Source organism: Balaenoptera physalus, assembly GCF_965194825.1.
Source record: "Balaenoptera physalus genome assembly, contig: HAP1_SCAFFOLD_752, whole genome shotgun sequence".
NCBI lineage: Eukaryota > Metazoa > Chordata > Mammalia > Artiodactyla > Balaenopteridae > Balaenoptera > Balaenoptera physalus.
Window position 1 is genome coordinate 89,475 of NW_028126017.1, and position 24,614 is coordinate 114,088.

General features: G+C 43.3%; 1 protein-coding gene across 1 annotated transcript; it reads left to right on the top strand.

Moving 5' to 3' along the window:
* Window positions 1-8,078: 8,078 nt before the first annotated feature.
* Window positions 8,079-24,461, top strand: LOC309653646 (F-box/WD repeat-containing protein 12-like). Its single transcript, XM_082478512.1, is given in 6 exon segments — window positions 8,079-8,639; window positions 14,103-14,266; window positions 14,716-14,834; window positions 17,360-17,369; window positions 17,372-17,565; window positions 23,497-24,461. Coding segments are annotated over 5 exon segments (501 nt in total). The 5' UTR covers window positions 8,079-8,639; window positions 14,103-14,208; the 3' UTR covers window positions 23,617-24,461.
* Window positions 24,462-24,614: the final 153 nt, after the last annotated feature.

Here is a 24,614-nt window from a genome sequence, read left to right on the forward strand (position 1 = left end):
AGATCCATCAGAAGGAGGCAGTGAGTTCCGCTGCCATGCCTGCCATGGGGCTGGTTCTCTAGTTGCTGCCTTCCTGGTCAGGGACAGTCCTGGTAGAGCCATTTGGGGGAGCGCTGAGTGTAGGATGTCCTCATGTCGGAAATCCAAGTGGGAAGGAAAGTTTGGTTTGATTTTGTTCTCAGAGACATTAAACACTAGTTCACTTTTGAGATTTATTATAAAAACCCCCGGTAGTTCTACGTGATGTATGCCCCTCTTCCTTTCCAGTTGAAGGAAGTGGCTGAGGTAGCATCATCCCCTGGCCCTTGCTTCTCTGTGGTCACTGGGAAAGTGGCCCCATTCATGGCGACTTTAGTCTTGGGGGATTGCTAGGTGCTTCATGTGACAGAGCTCCCTTTTGGTGGTGAGTTGGCAGAAATCAGGACCCAGGAATGGCTCAAGTTGGGGACCCAATAAGTGACCCTCCACACCTTAAGCTAGTTTACCAACATCACCCTCAGGATACGGGTGAGTCTGGACCACATGGGCCTCCTCTTTACTCAGAGATACTGGGCAAATAAGAAGACAGACATTCCTGGAACTCATTTGTTAATTCAGTAAATCCCAATACAATCTGAACTGGCTCTTGTTTTTCTTATTAAATAATTTGGTAAGCCAATTCTAAAATATATGTGGAAATGAAAGGGTTAAGAGGAGGCAGAAGCAGAAGAAAAGGCAAAAAATGATGAAAGGACTTACCCTATCAGATACCAAGACTATCATAGGGCTGTAATAAATAAGCAATGTGGTATTGGTTCACAGATAGATAAAAACAGATAAATCAGAGAAACTTATTCTTAGCAATCTTGTATTCTTAAAATATTCATTTTGTGCTCATGTGGCTAAAATTCTGTAAGCACTGCAGTCACAGAGGTGACTAACAGTGCCACAGTCACTGCCCTCCAAGCTCTTAGAGGGCAAAGCACAGTAAACTCCAGTTGTTGCTTTCAGGGAAGAGTCTGAGTGTCCCACATGTCTTTAAAGATGTTTTAAGGATCTGGCCTCTGCCTGTTTGTCCAGCCACATCTGTAGACTCTAAGCTTCAGTCTAGCTCAGTTTCTGGTGTCTCTCACCTTCGTATGAACGCAAGTCTGTACCCAAATCCTGACCACTGACCCTCAGCCAGCTCCACTCACAAAGACTCTAAAGCTTACTCCACCCTGACATTGACCCTCACCTTTACCTTAAACCTTACACTTAACCTGACCTTATCACCCTGACCCTGACATATACACTGACTCTCACCCTCACTCAATTCTTTGCCAGCCCCTTCCCCACCCATGCCTGGCTTTGATCTTGTCATTGACTCTGACCCTCACCCAAACTCTGACCCCGTTTGACCTAGAACTAAACCTTGTCCATGAACTTGGCTCTCATCTTAACCTTAACCCTGAGTCTCTAATTGACATTCCTCTTACCCTGATGCTCATTATGATCCTGATCCTGACCGTTAACATGTCCCTTACACTGGTCCTGAACTTGACTTATCTTTGACAATGACAGCTTCTCTCACACTGATTGTGAATACTGTGATAAATGAGATACTCACCACCTTCAATCTGATTCTGACCCTCAACTTCACTCTGCCCCTAGACTGAATCCTCACCTTGACAAGGACCATCATACTGACACACCCTGCCCTTGAACTTGCGCCTTGATGCTGAACTACACTGTACACTCAAGCTGAAACTAGTCTGTACCCCAAGCCTGACCATGATCCTGATCCTGACCCTCATCTTGACCTAGACCTCAACTTCATCCTGACCTGGGTCCTCATCTTAATGCTGAGCCTCACACAGAACATGGACTCACACTTGGCTGTCACCATTGACACCCTAATCCCATCATGACTTTGAACCTGATCTAGATTCTGACCCTGAAATTGAACTTCACACTGACACTGACTTTCATTATTACGATGACTCGTCCTCAGCCTGATCGTCACCTTCATCTTGACCCATCCTCACTTTGAAACTTAACCTTGAACTTGATTTTGACTATAAACCAAACTCTGACCCTCTGTGGTAAGCAGAATAATGTCGTCCACCCCCCCACCAAAGATGCCCATGACCTAACCTATGAATACATTGCCTTACACACCAAAGGGACTTTGCAAATGTGATTAAAGGGTACAGACTTTGAGCTGGAAAGAGTATCCTGGATTATGCAGATTGGGCCAATGTAATGGGGGTTGGGGGGAGGGAGAGTTGGAGGAGGAGGACTTAATTCCTTCCAGCAGCAATAGAAAAGGGACCCACCTTGACTTTTAATTGACCTTGACCTTCACAATGAACATCATGCTCACTCTGACCCTGACATTACCTCACATTGATCTTGACCCTGAACCTGACACTGACTCTAATCCTGAACATCAACCTCACCCTCACCTTGACCCTGAATCCTACACGGAACTGGACATCCACTGTCAACTTGAATCCAACTTTCAATCTTACTTTCACCCTGACAATAACCATCATCCTAATCCTGACATTCATCCTCTCACTGATCCTCTCTAATGGAGCCTCAACCTGATCCTAACCTTGGCTCTCACACTGATCTTGAACTTGATCTTGAACCTAACCCTGGATCTAAAATTTCCCTCATAGTGATCTTGTCCTTGAACCTGATTCTGACACCATGACCCTGACCATTCTCTTATCTTGATCCTTAACCTGACATAGAATTTTACCTTGAACTGGACACTCACCCTCACTCTGATTCTGATCTTCATCACTCTGTCTCTGATCTTACCCTCATCCTGACTGTGACCCTGGCTGCTCTGACATTGAGCTTGATCATGACCTTCACCCTTACACTAACTCTGATCTGATCTTGGCCAGGGCCACGACCGAAACCAGGGTGAGGTCCAGGGTTGGGGCTAAGGCTAGGTAGGGTGAGAGCCTGGGCAGGGGCCATGATGAGGGAAGTACCAGGTTAGAGCCAGGGCTTGGGCAAGGGCCAGTGCCAGTGTAAGACGGAGGCTGAGGGTCATTCTGAAGGTGATTGTGAAGGCCAGGGTCGGGGCTAGGGCAAAGCTCAGGATGAAGGTGTGTATTAGGGTGAGTCAGGGTCAGGTGAGGGTAGGGACAGGAGTATGGTAGATGTCAGATGCTAATGAAATCAAGGGTGATGATTAGGGCGAGGTTGAGGAAGAGGGTCAAGCTCTGGATAAGGGCCAGCACCAGGGCAAGGGCTCGGGAGGTGCTGGGTTCAGGGGCACCACAAGGTCCCGCGTGAGGGTCAGGGTGAAGGTCAGAATGAGGATGAATGTCAGTATAAGGGGGTGGGCGAGGGTCTCAGCGAATGTCAGGACAAGGGTTAGAAGCCAGTCTAAGGCCAAGTAGAAGCGGGGCTGGTGAGCGGATTAGTAGAAGTGGGTGTTCCGAACGGAAGCGCGGAGGCTGGGCGAGGATGAAGCGAGCGGGCGGGGCTCGGCCTGCGGGGGCGGAAGCGAAGCGAAGGCGTAGCCCGACCCAGGCAACCACGCGGGCTGGCGCCGTGGAGCCGCAGATGGGTTTGTCCGAGCTGCTGCACGTCTTCTCCTTCTTGGAGGCCCGAGACATGCTCTGCGTCGTCCGGGTGGATAAGGTAGCGCGTCCTGTCCCAGGCGGTAGGCAGGGCTGGGCTCCTGGTCACTGGCGTGTCCATGGTCGGCCCGTCCCCTCGGAGCCTCCGTTTCCCAAATCTGGGAGGGGGCGTCGGACGGCCCTGAATCTGCGATCTGCAGAGGACGCTCTTGGCCCCCGGGGTGGCGACCTCGGCGACCTATGAAGGGGTTGCTCTGAAAACCTCTTATCCCTCTGTTCCTCCGTCTGTCTGTGTGTCCAGAGCCCCTGCGCGGTTGGCTTGCACTGGGCACCTGTGAACAGGGTTCACCCCTAAGATTGGCCTAGGGATCCCACCTCTTCTGGAATATTCTGGAATTTCCCTTCTGGGGCCTGCCTGGAAAGCCGTGCCCTCCCTGTGAGTGGCACCTCCTCCTGCGGGCTCCGCCTGTCCCTTCCCAGCCAGTCGAACTCCTGTCCTGGCTGTGCTCCCTAAGTGCCTGTTCAGTGCGTTAGTCTGATCTGCGCTTCTGCCCCTGTTGTGTTCCGAGCTCTTCCTCCTCTGTGCTCTTACTCAGCACAACTGTAACTAAATGATCACATACTGTGCTTGTTAAACGTTTGCTTCCCCCCCACGCCCGCTAGACTCATTCTTTTGTCTCTTGCATCACTGTGTGTATAACCACTGTATGATCACTGTGTGTATACACTCAGCGTATGGCTTGATATTTAGTGTACTCTAAGTAAATGTTTGTTGAGTAAATGAATTTCTTTACTTTTAAAATACATTATAATATCATTTTACAAAAAGATTAATAAACAGACCCTTACCTGAATTGTGTAATTATAACTTAAATGTATCAAGTAAAATACTGGGTTGTTATCCCCATTTTTACCAATAGGGAAAGTGAGTATCGTGCCGTGAGTGCATTGGCTGAGGTCGCCCAGGTAGTCTCCCAGCAGATTTTGAAAGGGAGGTGCCTTTTACCCTTTGATAGCAGCAACTTCTCCAGGTTCTGGTTTCCCTGTTAGGTAAAATGAGGTCAATAAACCCTGCCTCACAGTGTCATCATGAAGATCAGCATCTAACAGAGGCATTCTCCAAGGTGGGTAACACCCATTTTGCAGGTTATATTACATATTATAATTTTATGTTAGGGAAGTAAGAACATCTCAGTTGGGTTTTGAACTGGGAACTATAGAAAAAAAGAATGCGGAAATCTTCTTACCTGGTTTGATTATTGCAAAATATCAACTTTACATTCTTACTAGCCAAAAAGATTTCTTAAGGACTGAGAAACTTTGATCTCGGGTGAGTGAGGGCTGTGGAAGTAGGAACCTGGGCTCACATAGGGTGGTTGTTATTTCTGCCAGGGCCTGGAAAGCCACGTATCTGGCTGGGACCCTCAGTAGGTGTGGGCCACAGAAAGCTCCAGAGTGGTTTCTACTGAAGCTGTATAGGCTCCAGAACCCAGGGTGGCCCAGCTGGAGAGGCCAAGAAGTTCCAGGATGCAGGTGTGGGCCTGAGGGAGGGGGAGGCAGGGTACTGTGATCCTTTCCCAGGACCACCTGAGCCTCTTCCAGATACTTCTGCAGAGAGCAGTTTGTGGGAATACGGCCTGTGTGCCCTCCCCAGGTAGCAGTTCTGTTCCTCCACCTTGGCATCTCTGGGACATCCCTTTAGCCAGAGCCTTAATTTACTCCATTGCAGCAGCCTTCTTATGGGTCCTGCTGCTCTGCCCTCGTTTCCAGTCCTTCCTTCTCTCTCTCTCTTTTTTTTTAATTGGCCCTACCACGTGGCTTACAGGATCTTAGTTCCCCAACCAGGGATCCAACCCGTGCCCCCTAAAGTGGAAGCTCAGAGTCTTTTTTTTTTTTTTTAATATTTATTTATTTATTTTGCTGCATCGGGTCTTAGTTGCAGCACATGGGATCTTTGTTGTGGCACGTGGGATCTTTTGTTGCGGTGCACGGGCTCTCTAGTTGTGGTGCATGGGCTCTAGAGCGTGCATGGGCTTAGTTGCCCCAGCATGTGGGATCTTAGTTTCTCGACCAGGTATCCAACCCATGCCCCCTGCATTGGAAGGTGGATTCTTAACCATTGGACCACCAGGGAAGTCTCCAAGTCCTTCTCATAGCAGCCTAAAACACAGTTTGACTTGCCACTCTTCCATTCACAGTTCTCGAGTGACTTCTCACTGTTTTTGCCCTTCTGACTTCCAAGAGTTGGTCTAAGCCTGTCTCCAGCTCCTTTCTCTATGTTCTGATTAAGGCAACTTACTCATCATCTTTTTCATACTTCTGAATCTTTGCCCAAGCGGGTCTTTCTCTCCCTGAAATGCTTCAGCCGTTTTCTTAGAGGATAACTACTCATCCTTCAGGAGTTGATCAGTAGTTACTTCTGAACCCCTTGGCTCCAATTGAGTTGGTCATTCTCTCCTTTGTCATTCATTATTTAGTGTGTTTTATTTGATGGTCTGAATTTGTCTCTAACTCCCCAGGGTGAGTGTTCTTGAGTGCAAGCACTGGGTCTCATTTAGCTCTCTGTCCCCTCCACAGGGCCTGGCAGGCTAGGCACTAATTGCATGTTGACTGACCAGATACTCTTCTAGGTCTGGAATGAGGCTTCAAGGACCAAGGAACTGTGGCGGTGAGTGGAGGAAGAGCCAGGCCTGCTCAGGAGAGTATCCCTCAAAGGAGAGAAGGGTGTACTTTTCAGCACTCACTGCGTTTCTGTTGAGTAGACAAGAAGGGACAATCCACAGCCCTTACCAGCAGGAAACTCCTCCCTAGTTGGGGGTGTGAGACTTTTTTTATGGTATATTGAAATATAAGCGATTTTGTTAATCAAGTGGAGGTTGATGTAGGTGGGGGTACCAAACTCAGGGGCAGAAATGTACAGCAAATTGAATGCAGCTGGCTGATAGACAAATAAATAGACAAATAAACCACTTTTATTTGATTTCAACTTTGGTGTAACAACATAGTTATATAAGCATGTTTGATATTAGAACTTAAATAAAATTCAAAAAATTAAAAGTAGAAAATAAAAAATATTTTAATCATTAAATTATTAAATTTTTCTTTTCTGTTCATTCCTCCTTTGGAACCTGACATCTTTTCTTTTGTCCCAAGAGGTAAGTGTCAGATCTTCTGCCTCTTGCAGAATATAGGACAGACTATATAGCCTTGACTATCAACTAGGAGCTATATTTAGTTTTAGTCTTTCCTGATGGAAAACAACTGTTCACATGAAGTTTCCTCCAAACATGGAGGGAATCTTTGCTTGATGGTTTTTATTTTTAGAATAACTGTGAATTGATATATTTGAGAATTGTGGAATGCCAATCTTGCCATATTTATTTTTCAGTATCATACAGCACTGTTCTGTTTGTTGCTTTTTATTCATTTTTTTTATTGCTAATAATATTAATTAGAAAAATGATGTTAATCTCTAGTCAATTTTGAAGTAAGGGAACTTTTATTGGATTTCAGTCTTTATCTCTACAATTTGGGGGATGTACTCTAGATAGAACATTCAATTCTGGAAATTGATTTCTCTGTAGATAAGTGGACAAGAGAATGTCTTGCCAAATGTGATTCTCAAAGACACTGTGTCACTAGAAATAAATGAGTTGACTCATAGATTGGTGTAACTATTTGTGGAAGCCCTTGGAGGGCAGTTCTCACAGTTGAAATGGGTAGGATGCCAACCCTAAACCCTAGTCTTTGTTCTCATCTTTACTGATAAGCTGGGGTAGGAATTTCCCTTTGAGTAACATAAGTAATATATTTCTTTCAGCAGTTCAAAAAATCTCTTGTGCAGCTTATCACCTAACCCCCACATATATGCATGTGTTACCATATTGTGTGTACCTCCAGGTTCCTCAAGCAGATTCTTCAGCTGTCTGCAAGCCAAGTCACGAATGGGTTTTCGGTTCGTTACTATTTTATAGTTTTTGGTGCTAAACTCTTTTTAGCATACAGTCATTCTTTGGGATGGTATCCTTGACCTATGTTCATATAAAAAACACTGGGTTTATGTTTCTGGAACTGGGACAACTGCAACAGCATTCCAGGAGCATCGTCACATGCACGTGTCATTTCTAATGTTGTACCTGTCATGGGTACTAGGCCCCAAAACTCTCCAGGCCCATAGGAACTCTTACGGACACAGTAAATGAACATGGTTAACCGGTCATATGTTTTTAATATGTACTCTATAATTCTAATTTAAAACACTGCTTGTTACTTCTTTAAAATGCTTCATGACCTTTTAAATTCTGCCATCTCTTTAACACACTATGTGTTAGATTTTTGGTTAAAAGGAAAATTGCAAATATTTGCTTTTGTTTAAGGTACAAATATTTTTTTTTGTTTGTGTACAGTAGATTGTTTTGCTGTTAATTGCTATCTGAAAGGTTTTGGTGCCATGGTGATTTTTCACTTGATACATCCTTGTATTTCAGAGGCTTATCTCATACTTTACTCATGTGCACACTTTAGCCTTGTTGACAGTCTGCCCTTTTTTTGGTCAAATCACTTGGTTTTATTTCTTCTGAATATTGGTCATGGTTCCTACTTATGGTTTGATGTATAATGGCCTTAAATATGTAGAAATAGACTTCACTTCCATAAAGAAATGTTATCCCCCCTTTTTCTTAAACCACATTATCTTCTTAGTCTAGCTTTTATTTTCACACTGTTAAGGTTGAGATATGGGTACAAGAAATTTCCCTTTCTGATTATTTCAACTAAAAGAAAATCAACAACATAAGAATGATGATGTGAGGCAGCTGATACTCAGCCTCTTAGTCCAAGAGATAAAAGGGATGGTGAAGGCCACGGTGGAGCTGAAAGCTCATTCTTTTTTTTTTTTTTTTTTTGGCTGTGCCATGCGGCTTGCAGGATCCTAGCTCCCCGACCAGGGATAGAACCCAGGCCCTCAGCAGTGAAAGCGCAGAGTCCTAACCACTGGACCACCAGGGAATTCCCTGAAAGCTCATTCTTGTCTGAAGAGTACCATTCTGTGTGGCCCCAGATAAATTTTTCCAGGTGAGAATTTGATTTCAGTATAGTTAGATCTTCTTCGTTTACCTAATTAGTATGTGAAATCTCTTGATTTTTAAGTATTGGCAGCTAGTTCACATAGGCCAATCCTATGCAGGCCAGACAAGGTAATCTGGATGCCCATTCTGCCTGCAGGCTGTAAGTATGCTACTTCTGGTAGAAGAAACAGGGTTTCAGTGAGTACAGGAAAACCCATATCCAACATAAGCACTGGATCCTTCACAGTGTGTTAGAAGGTCACTAGTGCCTAGTACAGAGCCTGACACATAGGTGCTCAGTGAGTGTACAGGCTTTGAATGGAGAGAAACTCTTTACGTTGTACTTATTGGGACCATGGGCTGTGAGCTACTTATTTCCCACCCAGCCTCATTTTTCTCCTCTGTGAGATATGACTGGAGTCCTCTGATGCTGTATCAACTCTGGTGACTGTAAATTTTGAAAGCCTTTGTCCATGGGGCCTCCCTAATCCTCTCCCAGATGTTCACTCTCCTTGTGTTTTACTCCCATGGCACCATAGGCTGCCCCTTCTGAAACTTAGCATTTCTCTCCAGAATTTTAGTTTTACTTATCCTCCTAACCACCAGCTGAGAGTACTCATAGGGCAAGGACCATGTCTCACTCACTTTGGGGTCCACAGACTTGGTGGGTATTCAGTATTCTCCATAGTGTGGATGAGCTAATGTTTTATCTTCAACAACCTTATAAGCGAGTTGCTATCATAGAATTGACAGTAGTTATTGATACATACAAGTTAAGGATGCAGACTCTTGGAAAATGATGGATTACTGACTTCTGAAAATTTTCTCCACCATAAAAGCAATGAGAAGACTGGCATAAATTGTCAAAACCAACTTTTACAGAACTCTGGAAATTAACCAGAGACTTACAGTAGTCTGGGAAATGTTTATTCAAGAAAAAAATGGCTTATTCTCAGTAAGAGCAGCACTGCCCTGTTCCCATAACAACCTTCCAGCTTTGTGTTAGCCTTGAATACCAACAGTTCACAATCACTGTGAAACCAGGAGCCGCAGTCACTGGAAGGGTAAGAATGGGATGAGAGATTCTTCAAAGCCTTATTCCCAGAGAATTGTCATTGTTTGACCTGTCTGGTGTTTCCTGGAAGAGCTCACGTGTAAGCTGTCTTTATTTTACCTTGCTTGGAGTTCATCCAATGTGAAAACCCTTTACCTTAGGGCATTTGTCAAAACAACTAAAGAGAATTGATTAACTTTTTAATTAGTCTTTAATCAGAGTTGATGAATGATAGTTAAGGAAACAATAGGCTAACCAAAGAGTTTAAAAGGAAAAGCTGGGAATGTGATGTCCTTAGGGGTTTTGGAAAGCTCCAACACATTCCTAGGAATCTAGAAGGCCAAGTGCTTGTGCAGGGCTGTGTGCTAACTCAGGGAAGATATTAAAGGGCTCTAAACTTTTACCTCTGGTTAACCTTGAGGTTCTGTGGAAGCAGGAAGTGAAGACTAAGGCAGAGAAGTCAACTGCCTGGCTGAGTGTTGCACACGTGCCCCATCCTGCACATAGAGCCTTTGGCAATGACTAGGAAACTTAGTGGTTCCAGAAATTTAGGAAATCTGTCCTCTCATTACTGCACATTAATTTAACTGAGCAGAGACATAAGTGGCCCTACATAACAAAGAATACAGACTTTCAGAGTTGCTTCAGAAACTTTTCAGAGTTACTTCACTAAACAAACAAAAAATAATAACAGCAATAATAACAAACCGGGGGTGGGGTGGAATCAGATTTCCAGAGTTCTACATTATGTTATTTAAAATGTTCAGTTTTCAACAGAAGTTATAAGTCATGCAAAGAAATAAATTGTCGCTAATATGCAGGAAACAAAGCAAACAATAAAGACTGTCCCCAAGGAAGCGCAGGCATCAGACCTACTAGACAAAGACTTTAAATCAACTATTTTAGTATGTGCAAAGAACTAGAGGAAACCACGTGAAAAGAACTAAAGGGAAGTATGAGAACAGTGTCTCATTTAATAGAGAATATTAATAAAGAGAAATATTAAACAAATAACTAAACAGAAATTATGGAGTAGGAAAGTACAATATCAAATTAAAAATTCGAGAGCAGATTTGAGCAGGCGGAAGAAAGAATCAGTAAACTTGAATATAGGTCAGTTGAGATTATCCAGTCTGAGGAACGCAATGAAGCTAAAGATGAAGAAAAATGAATAGTGCCTAAGAGACCTGTGGGACACCATCAAGCATGCAAGCAGCACATAATAGGGAGTTCCAGATGAGAGGAGAAAGAAAGTAGAAAGTACTTAAAGATATGGCTGAAAACTTCCCAAATTTGATGAAAAATGTTAATTTACACATCCAGAAGCTCAGTGAGCTGCAAGTAGGATAAAGTCAAAGGAGTTCCATGTCGAGACACATTATAATCCAACTTGAAAGCCAAAGACAGAATCTTGAAAGCATCAAGAGAGAAGCAACTCATCATGTATGGGACAACCCCAATGAGATTAACGGTTGATTTCTCATAAAAAACCATCGAGCCCAAAAAGGAGTGGGCTGATATGTTGAAGGTGTGGGAAGAAAAAGATTGTCATCAAGAATTCTATATCCTTTGCTGTGCAAAAGCTTTGAAGTTTCATTAGGTCCCATTTGTTTATTTTTGTTTTTATTTCCATTACTCTAGGAGGTGGATCAAAAAAGATCTTGCTGTGATTTATGTCAAAGAGTGTTCTTCCTATGTTTTCCTCTAAGAGTTTTATAGTGTCCGGTCTTATATTTAGGTCTCGAATCCATTTTGAGTTTATTTTTGTGTATGGTGTTAGGGAGTATTCTAATTTCCTTCTTTTACATGTAGCTGTCCAGTTTTCCTAGCACCACTTATTGAAGAGACTGTCTTTTCTCCATTGTATATCTTTGCCTCCTTTGTCATAGATTAGTTGACCATAGGTGTGTGGGTTTATCTCTGGGCTTTCTATCTTGTTCCATTGATCTATGTTTCTCTTTTTGTGCCAGTACCATATTGTCTTGATTACTGTAGCTTTGTAGTTAAGTCTGAGGTCAGGGAGTCTGATTCCTCCATCTCCGTTTTTTTTTTTTTTTTTTTTTTTTTGCACAGCAAAGGAAACCATAAACAAGACGAAAAGGCAACCCTCAGAATGGGAGAAAATATTTGCAAACGAATCAACGGACAAAGGATTAATCTCCAAAATATATAAACAACTCATTCAGCTCAATATTAAAGAAACAAACAACCTAATCGAAAAATGGGCAGAAGACCTAAATAGACATTTCTCCAAAGAAGACATACAGATGGCCAAGAAGCACATGAAAAGCTGCTCAACATCACTAATTATTAGAGAGATGCAAATCAAAACTACAATGAGGTATCACCTCACACCAGTTAGAATGGGCATCATCAGAAAATCTACAAACAACAAATGCTGGAGAGGGTGTGGAGAAAAGGGAACCCTCTTGCACTGTTGGTGGGAATGTAAATTGATGCAGCCACTATGGAGAACAATATGGAGGTTCCTTAAAAAACTAAAAATAGAATTACCATATGATCCAGCAATCCCACTATTGGGCATATACCCAGAGAAAACCGTAATTCAAAAAGACACATGCACCCCAATGTTCATTGCAGCACTATTTACAATAGCCAGGTCATGGAACCAACCTAAATGCCCATTGACAGGCAAATGGATAAAGAAGATGTGGTACATATATACAATGGAATATTACTCAGCCATAAAAAGGAACGAAATTGAGTCATTTGTTGAGACATGGATGGATCTAGAGACTGTCATACAGAGTGAAGTAAGTCAGAAAGAGAAAAACAAATATCATATATTAACGCATGTATGTGGAACCTTGAAAAATGGTACAGATGAACCGGTTTGCAAGGCAGAAGTTGAGACACAGATGTAGAGAACAAACGTGTGGACACCAAGGGGGGAAAACCGCGGTGGGGTGGGGATGATGGTGTGCTGAATTGGGCGATTGGGATTGACATGTATACACTGATGTGTATAAAATTGATGACTGATTATAAATAAATAAAGAAAGAAAGAAGGAAGGAAGGAAGGAAAGAAAGAAAGAAAAAATTCTATATCTAGCAAAATGAAGGAGAAAATTAAGACATTCCCAGATTAACAAGAGCTCTGAGAATTTGTTGACAGTAGACTTGCCCTACAAAAAATACTAAAGAGAGTCTTTCAGATTTATATGAAAGGACATTAGACAGGAACTTGAACCCACGTGAAGAAGTAGCATCAGTAAAGTAACCATATGGGTGTAGATAAAAGGCAACATAAATGAATTCTTTTGTTTGTAACTCCTTTTTTCCTATGTGATTTAAAGGACAACTGCATAAAACAATAATTGTGACTCTCCATTGGGTACATAATGTATGAAGATGTAATCTGTATGACAATAACAGCATGAATGAGAGGGGCATAAAATGGAGCTACACAGGAGCTAAGTTTTTTGATACTATTAAGTTGATATTAATCAAAACTAGATTGTCATAAATTAAGATTTTTATCCAGTAATCCCCAAGGCAACCACTAAGAACTAAAAGAATATACAGTTGAAGAAATGACAAAACAATAGGACACAAGAAAATACTTAATACAAAAGAAGGCAGTAATAGAGGAATAGAAGGAAAAATGCATAGAAATAAGCAAAATGACATATGTAAATCCTATCTTATCAGTAGTTGTATTAAATATATATGGATTAAACACTCCAATGAAAAGGCAGAGATTGGCAGAAGGGATTAAAAATATCCAAGTATATGCTGTCTACAATAGACACACTTTAGATTCAAAGATACAGGTTGAAAATAATAGAATGGAAACATATACCATGCAAACAGCAACCAAGAGAGAGCTAGAATGACTATGCTAATATCAGACAAAACAGACTTTAAGACAAAAAGTGTTACTAGGGACAAAGAAGGATATTTTATAATAATAAACAGATCAATCCATCAAGAAGATCTAAAAATTATAAATGTGTATGGACCTAATAACAAAGCAACAAAATGCATGAAGGGCTGATAAAATTGAAGGGAGAAATAGACAGTTCAACAATAGTTGGCGGCTTCAAAAAAATGCAGACTCTTGAGTTCCAGTTGCATGACCAAGGCTGCATGACCCTGGGTTAGTTGTTTAACCTCTCTCTCATGTCTAAAATGGAGATGAGGACCAACCTTATGGGGTTGTTATATAGATTGACTGGAAACACGAAAAGCACCTATTCCTGACATGTGATGAGCACTCGTTCAGTGTCATATCATTATCCCCATTTAACGGTGGAGGAAACTGAGGCCTACATAGGCAAAGTGAGTTGTCCAAGCTAGTAGATGGTGATGCTGGGAATCAAAGCTAGGCCTATTGATGCCAAAACACCTTCTAATGACTCCTTTTCTGCCTGGGACTGTGGGTCTTTGTTTCAGGCAGCTGTGTCTGAGACGCTAGTCCTCCTGTAAAGCCTCCCAGACGACCCTGGGCACACAGACATGGAAACAGTACTATCTCTGCTGATCCGAGCTGGAGTTCCGAATGGAATCTGGGTGGCTAGAGAAGGACTTTATCTGCAAAGCCATTGCTGGGCACAAAGGTACGGGGTGGGGAAGGTGGTAACTCTGTGCATTCCCACTCTTTCCCTGGTCAGATCTCTAGGGATTTGGTTTTTCAGCCAATTAGTTGGAAAATACCACATAATGAGGACATACCCTGCTATGTTCTATACCTGTGTTTTCATTTGATCCTCACAGAGATCATTACATCTATTTCAGAGTAGAAAGAAACAGAAACTAAGAGATAAGGATGTTGTAACTGTTATTCACAGTAACATGCCTGGTGGGTGGTAGGCAGTCCTGGGCATGATACCCAAATTATAAGTCTGAAATCCCAGCTCTTTCTGTCCACCACTGTCCCCAGAATCAGCACCTGTCATGCTCCTGAGAGAGAAGAGGAATGACTTGCCTGCCTCCCCTTCACCAAGTTGAATGTTCACATCCCAGGCATCCATGTGTGTGCTTAAGGCAAGTCTGTGTTCTCTTTCAGGAGAGATAGATGAGCTGGCCTACATCTCAACCAAAGAGTACTGGTTTCATGGGTGGGAGAAGTCCGTGGTGTGCACCGTGTCGTCAGATGGCACCGTGTGTGCCTGGGATCTGCAAGAGGTGAGCTGTCCAGGGGGGGGCCAGGATGAGAAGTGACCAGATGCTGCTATGTCCTCAGTCTTAGCAAGGCCCTTTGCCTTTATTCTATTTAACCATCACAGCCAACTTGTGAGGTGAGGAGTGGGAGCCCCATTGTACAGATGAGAAATCTGAGCTGCAGGAGGCTCGGTCGCTGTGCCAGGTCACACTTCAGACTTGAGTCTGATTGATCACAAATGCCCTTGACTTTCTGCTGTCCTGCCTCAGGGAGATGGGCATTTTTGCAGTGCCTGATGGAGGCTGTTTATGCAAGGGGATGACAGCTGCCATGCCCAGTTCTGTGATGTCCACATTGGAGCCAATGCCAGCCTCTGGGTGGTTTTGCCCAGATAATGCAGCTTTTACTCACCCCACTTGCAAACTTAAGTGTTAAAACCTCGATAACTTGATTAGTATTTTGAACTTGGTTGGTACTAATTGTTAAAAAGCTTTCCTATCCATTTTCATATTCTCTGATTGCTCTTTTTTGTTGTTTAAAGGATACAGTTATTTGCATCATATGTCTTTCCTCCATGGTCAGTTTTTCATTTGTTTATCATGTTTTTTTTTCTCTTCCACGTGCTTTATTTTCCTCATATACAGTGATGTTTGACATTATAATTTCGAGTGAAGGTCTCTAGTGACTGATGGGTGCAGGTGGCTGGTTTCTGTTTCATTGCAGTTGTGTTGCCCTGAAAGAGACCCACCTTAGGCTGTGGACATGAGACCACACAGGCTTAGATGAGGGGCTCTTGGGCAGGAAGAAGACCTGAAGGCTGGGAGGTTCCATAGTTGCCAAAACAAAAAGTCTTGACTTGAACATAAAGAGCTTTGGTGCTGGGGTGGCAGACCTTTTCTGTAAAGGGCCAGAGAGCAAATATTTGAGGCTTTGCAGACCACATGGTCCTGTTGCAACTACTTAACTATGTGGCTGAAATGCAGAAGCAGCTGTAGACAACAAGTAAACAAAAAGGGAGAGACTGTGTTCCAATAAAACTGTACTTATGGACACTCACATGTGAGTTTCTTGTTTTTTCCATGTGTCATGAAATATTCTTTGATTTTTTTTTTTTAACGAAAATACAAAAATGGTTAGTGGGCTGGGTTTGGCTGCAGGCTGTGGTTTGTTGAACTCTAGTGTGGTCCGTTGGTCACAGTGTGGGACTGTTAGATAGGGCTAGACCCCTCTGCACCCATTCTGCCTGGCTTCCCAACCTTAATCCTCTTTGTGAACACATCTCCAATCTTATTTTATTTTTAAAAAGCTCAATCATTTTGTTGGAGTCATGCAGTATGTAGCCTGTTTCTGCGCTCTGTTCCCCTGGTTGCTACTTTCTATTCTGAAATGGGAAGGGGAGTTTCACTGCTTCTTTGCCCACTTCCATGCTACTAGCCACTGGTGAATAATGTGTATTCTCCGAGACCTAGTTGACATGACCCAGTCACTGGTGCCGAGTTCCTGCTAGTAATAGTCTTGTTAGCTGTTTAAGCAACAGAAATCAACTGTTGATTTGTTGATGTGAGGGGGAAGAAAGAAAAGAATGGAAGAATACTGGGATATCATGATTGGAAAAAGATCATGCTAACATGATAACACCTGATAGAAAAAGAACCGTAATAACTCCAAACTGGAAAGAAACCCCATGTGGCAACTCTGAGAAACTCAGAAACAGCAATTAGAGGATTGGTTCTCTGACGCCCTGTCCTAATGTGCCGTGGGCCTGCTGGACCCGGGCTCTTTACCTCGCTGTTCTAGCTTTCAGAATCCTGGGAGAGACCATGTATCTGGGAATCAGCCCATCTCGGACCAGTCATTTTCCTCTGTGCTAATGGCCGTGACAGGGCATGGGCCTTCGCCAGGCCTGGCCCGCGGTGGCACTGCTGGGTACACCACTGGGAAGGGCATGTTCTGAGCAGGGCAGTTGCAGATATGCAACAGAAACTGTTTACAACCACAAGGCTGAATTAGCTTATCTGTAAACCTGGGTTCCTTGGGGACAAAGTGAGACGTTCCACGTGGAAGTTCACTTTATGCAGCCCTGCAAAGCCCAGGTCCTGAGTACAGCCCAGGTCCTCAGCACAGCCTAGGTCCCAAGCACAGCCCAGATCCCGGGCAGGGTGGGTAGTGTTGGGTCCTGCCTCCCTGCCCAGCCTTCTTCAGTTGAGCCATAGGTAACCACTGGGAGTGCTTCAGACATCCTGTGCCCAGTGCACATGAAGGACCCCACCCTCAATCACCCTGCAATGGCACCAACCCCAGGCAGTCTCAACACCCACGCTCAGCCACTGCTCTCCTCCAGGACACACCTGTCTCCTCTATGGTGGAACATTGCTTCTGTGTTGTGGTCCCTACCATGCTGTGCAGCCTGTGAAGATGGGGATCATATCCTTTACACCTACATGTCCCCAGTGTGCACTGGGTGATGGTCGAATGAATGAAAATAATAAGTGTTTAGGAAATAAATGGGCCCTATGTGAGTTGTTACATTAATTTTGTTGTTGCCTAGGGCACGGAGATCTGTCGAGCCCTCTACAGCCTGCAGCTCTGGTGAATTTGGTGACTTACCCTCGGCTGCAACCGGTTGTCACCGTGGACGAGCAGGGACTGATCAAAGTATGGAAAGCAGAGAACGGGTGTGAGCAAGCCTCCTGCCTGCCTACATACTCGTCTTCATTGGAGGCCTGTGATTTTCCAGAAGGCCCCCTCCTGCTGGTGAGTGACCCAGCTCTCAGGAACCTCTGCTGTTTCCCAGGGTCTGTGGACCTGGCACCAGACCACTGTGCCAGGTGGCACTTCAAGCCAGGCCCTCCACATGGCAGACCAAGTGACCACATAATTCTGCTCAGTCCCCCAAGCTCCTCCTTGCCTGCCACGTGGAGGGCAGACTCCTCATCCCCCTTCGGCTCTAGTGTGCCACAGCCTGTTCCCTGGCCCCATCTCTGCAGCCTCTCACCCTTTCAGAGTGAGGTCCAGCCCTGTGGGCTGCCTGTGTTTTCTTGTCCCTGGGCCCCTGCTTTCCTGTCTCCTGGTCCTACTCATAGTCTTTCTTCCCCTTGCAGTTCCTTCTCACTACTGCATTCTCACCCTTCTTTCCCCCTTTTCAAGTCTCCACGAGGGCCCAACTCAAAGGAAAACTGAGGCATGTTCGACAGAATGCAAGCATTTGCCTCAGATGATGAAGGCCTTCTGTTGCCAGGACATCTGTTTTAGAGGTGATTCTTGGGCATTGGGAGGGAGCATTTGGCCAGAGATAAATGGCAAAAGTGGGTGTTAGCTGGCAGATTGAGGAAGCAGCTCTCACCTGGGGGCAGTATCCTCCTCCTGGAGGGAAGGAGGTCTTTGAAAGTGTGGGCAAACTGGCATCCCAAATATCAAGATGAGCAGACATCCAGGAACAGTTTCATATGTAAACAGAATTAACTCTGTAAAAGAACTAAGCTTGTAAACAAAAAGAGTAAAACTTGATGAAACAGATTTCACATAAACAACTCTAGTTGTTTAAAGAAGACTTTGGAATAAGTGTAATTAACATCTCCAGAGCAATTTGAGAACATATTGTATAGATGAAGAGGAAGCCACTAAGTTTCTCTACTGGGAATGGTAGAGCACATAATTCACACATACTTGTCAGTGAAGGACAATTAGAAAAGTTAGAATATATATCAAGTCAGAGAGCTAAAAAGAGCAAACGGTTTCTAGGCCAAGATTCAGAAGATGGCAGAAATCAAAGTGCTGAGCCTAACAATGGGGCTGCTTTTGCCCTGGAGATGTTTACTACAAAGCTTAGGGGCTGAGCAGAGCTTAATAGCCAAGTAGACAAAAGTTGGACTGCAGGGCCACCAAGGAATGGAGCCCTGTGAATCCTCTTACGTTGGGTGGGTTATCAAGTTTCAACCTAAGAGTGAGGGTGGTCTGAAAGTAAACAGTCCCTGAACTGGCTGCAGCTGCCCAGTTACTGGCTGGGAGTAAACGAAAATCCTTTCTGGAGAAGGTTAACAACTCCCAAGGCCTCTCTTTTCAAATACAGTGTTCAGCACTCACTTAGAGATAAGTAGGCACATGAGGTAAGATGATATGAACTACCCAAGGCAATCTACAGATTCAGTGCAATCCCTATCAAACTACCATTGGCATTTTTCACAGAACTAGAGCAAAATTTTTTTAAAATTACATGGAAACACAAAAGACCCCGAATAGCCAAAGCAATCTTGAGAAAGAAAAATGGAGCTGGAGGAATCAGACTCCCTGACTGCAGACTATACTACAAAGCTACAGTAATCAAAACAGTATGGTACTGGCACAAAAACAGAAATATATATCAATGGAATAGGATAGAAAACCCAGAAATAAACTCACGCTCTTATGGTCAATTAATCTATGGCAAGGGAGGAAAGAATATACAATGGAGAAAAAACAGTCTCTTTGATGAGTGGTGCTGGGAAAACTGGACAGCTACATGTAAAAGAATGAAATTAGAACATTCTCTAACACCATACACAAAAATAAACTGGAAATGGATCAAAGACCTAAATGTAAGTCCAGACACTATAAAACTCTTAGAGAAAAACATAGGCAGAACATTCTTTGACATAGATCAAAGCAATATCGTTTTTGATCCACCTCCTAGAGTAATGAAAATAAAAACAAAAATAAACAAATGTGACCTAATTAAACTTAAAAGCTTCTGCACAGCAAAGGAAACCATCAACAAAACAAAAAGATACCCATAGAATGGGAGAAAATATTTGCAAATAATGCAACTGACAAGGGGTTAATCTCCAAAATATACAAACAGCTCATGGAGCTCTATGTCAAAAAAACAAACAACCCAATCAAAAAATGGGCAGAAGATCTAAACAGACAGTTCTCCAAAGAAGATATACAGATAGCCAAAAAGCATATGAAAAGATGCTCAGCATCACTAATTATCAGAGAAATGCAAATCAAAACTACAATGAGGTATCACCTTGCACCTGTCAGAATGGCCATCATCAAAAAGTCTACAAACAATAAGTGCTAGAGAGGGTGTGGAGAAAAGGGAACCCTCCTACACTGTTGGTGGGAATGTAAATTGGTACAACCACTATGGAGAACAATATGGAGGTTCCTTAAAAAACTTAAAATAGAGCTACCATATGACCCACCAATCCCACTCCTGGGCATATATCTGGAGAAAACCATAATCCAAAAGGATACATATGCCCCAGTGTTCATTGCAGCGCTATTTACAATGGCCAGGACATGGAAGCAACCTAAATGTCCATCAACAGAGGAATGGATAAAGAAGATGTGGTACATATATGCAATGGAATATTACTCAGCCATAAAAAAGAATGAAATAATGCCATTTGCAGCAAAATGGATGGACCTAAAGATTATCATACTAAGTCAAGTAAGTCAGACAAAGACAAATATCATATGATATCACTCATATGTGGAATCTAATTTTTTTAAAAAAAGATACAAATGAACTCATTTACAAAACAGAAGCAGACTTAATAGATATCAAAAACAAACTTATGGTTACCTAAGGGGAAACGTGGTGAGGAGGGATAAATCAGGAGCTTGGGACAAATACACACACTACTATATATAAGATAGATAACAAGGACCTACTGTATAGCACAGGGAACTCTACCCAATATTCTGTGATAACCTGTATGAGAAAAGAATGTAAAAAAGAATGAATATATGTATATGTATAACTGAATCACTTTGCTGTACAGCTGAAACTAACACAATGTTGTAAGTCAACTATACTCCATAAAAAAGAAAAAAGATAACATGAACTAGAACCTGCAGGATAAACAGCTGACAATGTCAGTAGAGCCCCGGGGGATTTGGATATTGTAGTTAATAGACACAAACACTCGCACACCTGTGGTTGCCCTGCTCAAGGAGATAAATTTCAACAGAGAACTTAAAGCCGTGAAAAATGACATACAGATTTGGAAAAGAACCAAGTAGAAAGAAATTCTGGAGTAGCAAAACTGAATAACAAACGTTAGGACTCAGTGGATGAATTTAATAGCAGAGTGGACAGTTGAATCCCACAAAAGTCTGGGGTGGCTGGGGGGAGCTTGTGGGCCACTGGCAGTGTTCTTAACTTCGGTGGTGACATGAATATTTACTTTGTAAAAATGTACTGAGCTCTTATGTTTATGTCTTGTGCAATTTTCTATGTGTATTATATACATCAGTTAAGAAGTTAAGAGTATGAAAGAATTAGTGAACTGGAAGATAAAAGTAATTATCTACAATGGAATGGGGAAACGAGGACTGGTAAATGTGGAAGAGAGGCTGAGAGATGGAGACCAGTGCTTCTCAGACTTGAATGGGATGTGACTCACCTGTGGATCTTGTTTAAATGAAGATTCTGATTCAGTGGATCCCTGGGGATGCCTGAGATGCTGAGTTTTTTAGAAGCTTCTTGAGAATATTGATGCTATCAGGTCATAGACCACACTTTGAATGGCGAGGCCATAAAGGATCCATGAAAAAATTTTAGTATTTGTTTATTTTATATCCTAGGAGTAGGTGAGGCAGGGGCGCATAGGAAACATTTGAAGAGATGATGGTAGATATTTTTCCAAAATAGACTAAGGACAGTAATCCATGGAATCAAGAAGGCCCTGCAAACCCCAAGCAGGGTAAAGAAAAATAAATCTGCATATAGACCCATCAGAGTGAACTGAGATAACTGAAGACTAAGAAAAATGTATTTAATAGCAGCTAGAGGAAGTAAAACGACCTTCGGTGTAATACTAATGAGACTTCTTCAGGCAGAGGGAAAATGATCACAGATGAAATGTCAGAGAAGCAGGAAAGATCGATGAGCAGCAACAGTGGTAAATATGAGGAAATCTAAATATTGACTGTATAAAACAGCAACAACAATGCCTTGTGGACTTTAAACTATATGTAGAAATAAAATGCATGACTTTAGCATTTAGGTTAGGGGAGGTTTATGAGGAACTAAAAGGTCTAAGCTCCTTGAATTGTCGGAGAAGATTAAATGTACCAATTAGCAGTATACTTTATAAGGCAGGCTGCAAATAGTAATCTCTCGTCTAACTCCTAGAAGAATAATATATAGCATATAGCTTCTAAATCATAAGAGGAAGATGAATGTGTTTTGTGGTTGCACCATAGGGGGCAGGATCAACCTGACCCAAAATGTGGCTTGGTTATTGTTGACTGAGAAAAAAAAAGCACAGCCTAAAAGTTGAGAGTTATGTTTCATTGGGCGGACTTTCTGAGGACTTCAGGCCCGGGACATGGCATCTCAGATGACATTGCAAAAACTGTTCCGAAGAGGCAAGGGTGGGGAGCCAGGATATATAGGAGATTCTCAACAAAAGACCAGGTAGTCAGAACATCAAAAGATTACTGTTAATAAAAGAAAACCAGATTTCTCAAGTTATGGAATTTAGCACTTTTCTATGTTGGGGAAGATGCAAGAGCCTGGGCTCACTGAAATCATTCCTTTGATATGCACCTTAAATATCTGGGGCCAGTATCCTGTGTATTCTCATCCTGAGTTTCCTCAGGGTACACTGGCAGAACCAGGGGGTGTGGCAGTGGCTGAGGGTTTGGCAGTGAGCAGCCCGTTTGTCTACATTCCTGGGTTCCCTTAGGGCTCACCCTCCGGTGGCTGTAATATGATGGCTTGATGGCTGCAACATCCTTTGTTTACTGATATGGCAGGCAACATTTTAGTTCTCATTATCAAGACTGATGATGCCACACATGCAGCGAGTGGGTGTGAAAAGGTCCATTTTTCACATAATGAGACTTTGCTGGGAGAGCAGGGTGGGCTCCCAGGAGGCAGCTCTGGAAACGGCTTGAGGAAGCAGGGAGGAGTTACTGACTCTAGCTTTCCCTGTGGTTTGGGAGGTGGGGTTCTTACCCTGGGCCAGGGTTTACTGGTGTGAATTCTCTGCAGGTGCCCCTTTCTTATCAGCTTGCCCTGGGGTAAGAGAGGTGGGTGGTCCTTAAAGGCTATCAGCTGTCAAACATCAAAAATGGAGTAAGTTATTATGATGCATTTCTGATGTTTGATGACTGACAGGTGCATGTTTCATTTCCCTGAACCTGAACTTGTATAAGTAGGCCATATGGTCCTCTGTGAGGCCTGCGTTCTAAATTGGCAGATGAAGGGAAGTTCTCTTGAATGACTTGCTCAAGAGCTTGGTGTTGTGTGTTTTTTAAAGTGAAATGAGAGTCTTGGTCACTGTTGGTAATGTCTGGGTCTCCAAAGGGGATAGGAGTGCCTGCTATGTGCAGACATGTGTGACTATCATTTATATTTGGGGTGTTTTGGGGGCAAGAGGTCCTGAGGTCTTCCTCCCAAACGGGAAAGCTTGGATGAGAATTTAGTTTCTGCATTGGCTGGCCACATGGCCATGCCACTGGCAATGGCCAAAGAGTGTAAACATGCTGGTTGTTTGCTGGGGCATCAAGGGTTAAGGTGACTGAGATGACAGCCTGAAGGTCAACCATTTGTGTGGACTGTTGTGTCTGTCCTTTATCAGGGACACCCGGTAAGGTACGGGCAGCAGCAGTGCTCTGGTGGGCCGTGTGGCATGGGACAGTGGCAGTGCTCTCTATACCACGAGAGAATTCCCTTTCTTGTCTACTCAGAGGGTGGCCTGCTCTAGTGTCATTGCCTGTGGCAAGGGTCTGAGGACAACAGGAAGCTACTTCCTCCTGCACCAGATGGCCAGGCCTGCCTTCATCCTGAAGATGTCATTTCTGTCTTAGCAAGGAGGCTTCAGTGGCTGTGCGGAGCCTGCAGGATGCTACCTCCATGTCCCGAGGCATAATACGTACCTGGGAACAGAGAGTCACCTGTGATCTGAACCTGAACCTGTGATCACCTCTGTCACCGCTAGGGCCCAGATGTAGCCTGCAGCTTTCACTTTGATGGTGTGTTGTGTGGGGCTGAGGTTGGTAGGTTTTGTATCAGAAGCACTGATTTTCTTGAGGTTGCCCTGTCGGAGGATGGGGTAGGATCAACCCCCTACACAAAATTTGGCTCAGATTTGGAGACTGCTGACTTTGCACATGCACCAGTGGGGTACGGAAAAGGGTATCCCCCCAAAATTCAGGTCTACCCAGAGCCTCAGAATGTGACCTTCTTTGGAAATGGTGCTCCTGCGATGTATGTATGTATGTATGTATGTATGTATGTATGTATGTATGTATGTATTTATTTATTTATTTATTTAACATCTTTATTGGCGTATAACTGCTTTACAATGGTGTGTTAGTTTCTGCTTTATAACAAAGTGAATCAGCTATACATACACATATACCCCCATATCTCCTCCCTCTTGCATCTCCCTGCCACCCTCCCTATTCTGCGATGTATTTAGTTAAGGATCTCAAGATGAAATCATCCTGGATTTAGTCTGGGCCCTTAATCTAACGGTATCTTGCTAAGAAGAGGAGAAGGCACAGAGACACACATAGAGAAGCCATGTGCAGATGCCGCAGACATTGGAGTGTGCTGTTACACGCCAAGGAAAGCCCTAGAACCTTCAGAGGAAGCAGAGCCCTGCTGGTACCTTGACTTTGGGCCTCTAGCCTCCAGAACTGTGAGGGAGTAAATTTTTGCTTTTTTAAGCCACCCTGTTACTTCAGCCCTAGGAAATTAATACAAGACTCATCTAAAACAGAACCCTTAAGGAGGATGGAATTAAAAGGATGAGAAAATGACAGGTGTTGGAGATGGTAACCAGAAGCAAGCTAACACAGCT